The sequence below is a fragment of the Hordeum vulgare genome, chromosome 5H, assembly GCF_904849725.1.
Source record: "Hordeum vulgare subsp. vulgare chromosome 5H, MorexV3_pseudomolecules_assembly, whole genome shotgun sequence".
Taxonomy (NCBI): domain Eukaryota; kingdom Viridiplantae; phylum Streptophyta; class Magnoliopsida; order Poales; family Poaceae; genus Hordeum; species Hordeum vulgare.
In genome coordinates, this window is record NC_058522.1 from 524,106,977 (window position 1) to 524,109,689 (window position 2,713).

Sequence of the window (2,713 nt, forward strand, 5' to 3'; positions counted from 1 at the left end):
AGCGAGCTTGGAGAATACAACGTTGCACTAACCATCACATTGTGTTAGCAAGTTAACATGTCGCTCTAAACTAATGGCCCCGCATCACGGGCAGCGTCACCATCATGACGTGGGCCAACTCGTCCACCCCCCATCGCCAAGTTGCCCCTACTCTACTCCTCAACATGGACTGCTATATATACCCTCTCCAGCAGCAGAGCAACGCACACCAGTCACCACCAATCACCACCAGTTCCAACAATCATCGGAGATAGCCCTAGCTAGCTAGCTAGCTTGTGGAGGCCTAGTGAGTGAGCTTTGGTAAGCGCAGGCATGGACGAGCTTTACGTCCAGTCACTGGTGCTGGCTGCGGTGGCGGTGGCGCTGCTGCAGGTGCTGAAGGTGTTCCTGAACCCTGTGAGGGAGAGGGCGCCGCCGGGGCCGTGGAAGCTGCCGGTGATCGGCAGCATGCACCACCTGGTGAACGTGCTCCCGCACCGCAAGCTGAGGGACCTGGCGGACGCGCACGGCCCGCTGATGATGCTGCAGCTCGGGCAGACGCCGCTGGTGGTGGTGTCGTCCAAGGAGACGGCGCGTCTGGTGCTCAAGACCCACGACACCAACTTCGCCACCCGGCCCAAGCTCCTCGCCGGCGAGATCGTCGGCTACGAGTGGGCCGACATCCTCTTCTCCCCCTCCGGCGACTACTGGCGCAAGCTCCGCCAGCTCTGCGCCGCCGAGATCCTCAGCCCCAAGCGCGTGCTCTCCTTCCGCCACATCAGGGAGGACGAGGTAATTAATTAACTGAACGTGGCAACAAAAAACGCCACACTGATAATGGAACTTGCAAGTAGGAGAGTACTAGTCAAGTGCAGTTGTACGTACAGCTACACCTACACGTACGGCCGAAAAGTTAAGTACGTAACACAGAACCGTCACGTGAAAAAAATATCGGCACCACAAGTACTTCGGCATGTGTTAGTGTGTGCGAAATTATGAGACTTGCGAATGAACAGTGTTTGATTCGTCCGCTCGATTCGTGTTGACGCATGCTCACATGCAGGTGCTGATGCGGGTGGAGCAGATCCGCGAGGCGGGGCCGTCGACGCCGGTGAACCTGAGCGTGATGTTCCACAGCGTGACCAACAGCATCGTGGCGCGGGCGGCGTTCGGGAAGAAGCGGAAGAACGCGGCCGAGTTCATGGCGGCCATCAAGTCCGGCGTGGGCCTGGCGAGCGGCTTCAACATCCCCGACCTCTTCCCGACGTGGACCACCATGCTCGCCACGATCACCGGCATGAAGCGCAGCCTCGAGGGCATCTACACCACGGTGGACGCCATCCTGGAGGAGATCATCGAGGAGAGGAAGGCCGCCCGCGCCGAGAAGATCAAGGCGGGCGCCGAGAACGTGGACGAGAACTTGGTGGACGTGCTCATCGGGCTGCAGGAGAAGGGCGGCTTCGGGTTCGACCTGAACGACAGCAGGATCAAGGCCATCATCCTGGACATGTTCGCGGGCGGGACGGGGACGTCGGCGTCGGCCATGGAGTGGGGGATGTCGGAGCTGATGCGCAACCCGAGGGTGATGAAGAAGCTGCAGAGCCAGATCCGGGAGGCGTTCAAGGGGAAGGCGACGGTGACGGAGGCCGACCTGCAGGCGAGCAACCTGCAGTACCTGAAGCTGGTGATCAAGGAGGCGCTGCGGCTGCACCCGCCGGCGCCGCTGCTGGTGCCCCGGGAGAGCATCGACCACTGCGAGATGGAAGGGTACACGGTCCCGGCCAAGTCGCGCGTAGTGATCAACGCGTGGGCCATCGGGCGGGACCCCAAGTACTGGGAGGCCGCCGAGGAGTTCCAGCCGGAGCGGTTCGAGGACGGCGCCTTGGACTTCACCGGCAGCAGCTACGAGTTCCTCCCGTTCGGCGCCGGGCGCAGGATGTGCCCCGGCTTCAACTACGGGCTGGCCAGCATGGAGCTCGCCCTCGTCGGCCTGCTCTACCACTTCGACTGGTCGCTGCCGGAGGGCGTGGCCGACGTCGATATGGAGGAGGCCCCCGGCCTCGGCGTGCGCCGCCGCACCCCGCTTATGCTCCTCGCCACCCCCTTCGTCCCGGCGGCCGTCGCATAGCCACGTTTGGCTGCATGCATGCATGCATGCATACGCATGCTGGCTTCGTACCAACCTATGTCCTATGGTGTGTGTGTGTCCGTCGGTCCGTCCCATCTATTATCTGCTACCCACGAGCGCTGTGGTACCAGTAAGGGTGTGTATCAGTTGAGTACGTTTCTTGTATTGATGTATGTGCGTCACGTGCAGTGTAATTGAGGCCCTAATAATTGAGGCCGATCGATCTGTAAGTAAACTGTATCTGCATATCTGCATGAATAATTGAATTGTTAGAGCATACCATACGCCTATAACGATACGTCAATAATGCTACACTTATGGACAGTTTATATGCTTTGTACTTATAGATCCATCGTGGCATCACGTGATTGGAGCAATTAAACGGCTGGTTCCACATCTTCCCTCCATGAACCACAACTTTCAAGCCACACACGTGTGTAAGATGGTTTTGTATCAAACCATCCTTAAGTGTAGAATTAATTCTCAAATATGCAAAAATAATTTTAATAAACCTTTGTAAGAGATGAGTTCTCGTTCGAAACGCTCATACTTCGAGAGAGATTGTCCGTTTTGTACACGAAGTGCATCCAGTTTTTGTCGTGGCCC

General features: G+C 58.1%; 1 protein-coding gene across 1 annotated transcript; it reads left to right on the top strand.

Annotated features, from left to right (window-relative positions):
- Nucleotides 1–209: 209 nt before the first annotated feature.
- On the top strand, nucleotides 210–2,384 carry LOC123398293 (premnaspirodiene oxygenase-like). The gene is made up of 2 exons (XM_045092772.1): nucleotides 210–771; nucleotides 1,043–2,384. Exons 1-2 carry the CDS (start codon nucleotides 313–315, stop codon nucleotides 2,105–2,107), a joined length of 1,524 nt encoding a protein of 507 aa, XP_044948707.1. The 5' UTR covers nucleotides 210–312; the 3' UTR covers nucleotides 2,108–2,384.
- Nucleotides 2,385–2,713: the final 329 nt, after the last annotated feature.

Bases quoted from the DNA above. Each gene is read 5' to 3' on its own strand.
- LOC123398293 (XM_045092772.1), top strand. From the start codon at position 313: ATGGACGAGCTTTACGTCCAGTCACTGGTGCTGGCTGCGGTGGCGGTG. The intron at 772-1,042 runs GTAATTAATTAA...GCTCACATGCAG, and splicing joins GCCACATCAGGGAGGACGAG to GTGCTGATGCGGGTGGAGCA.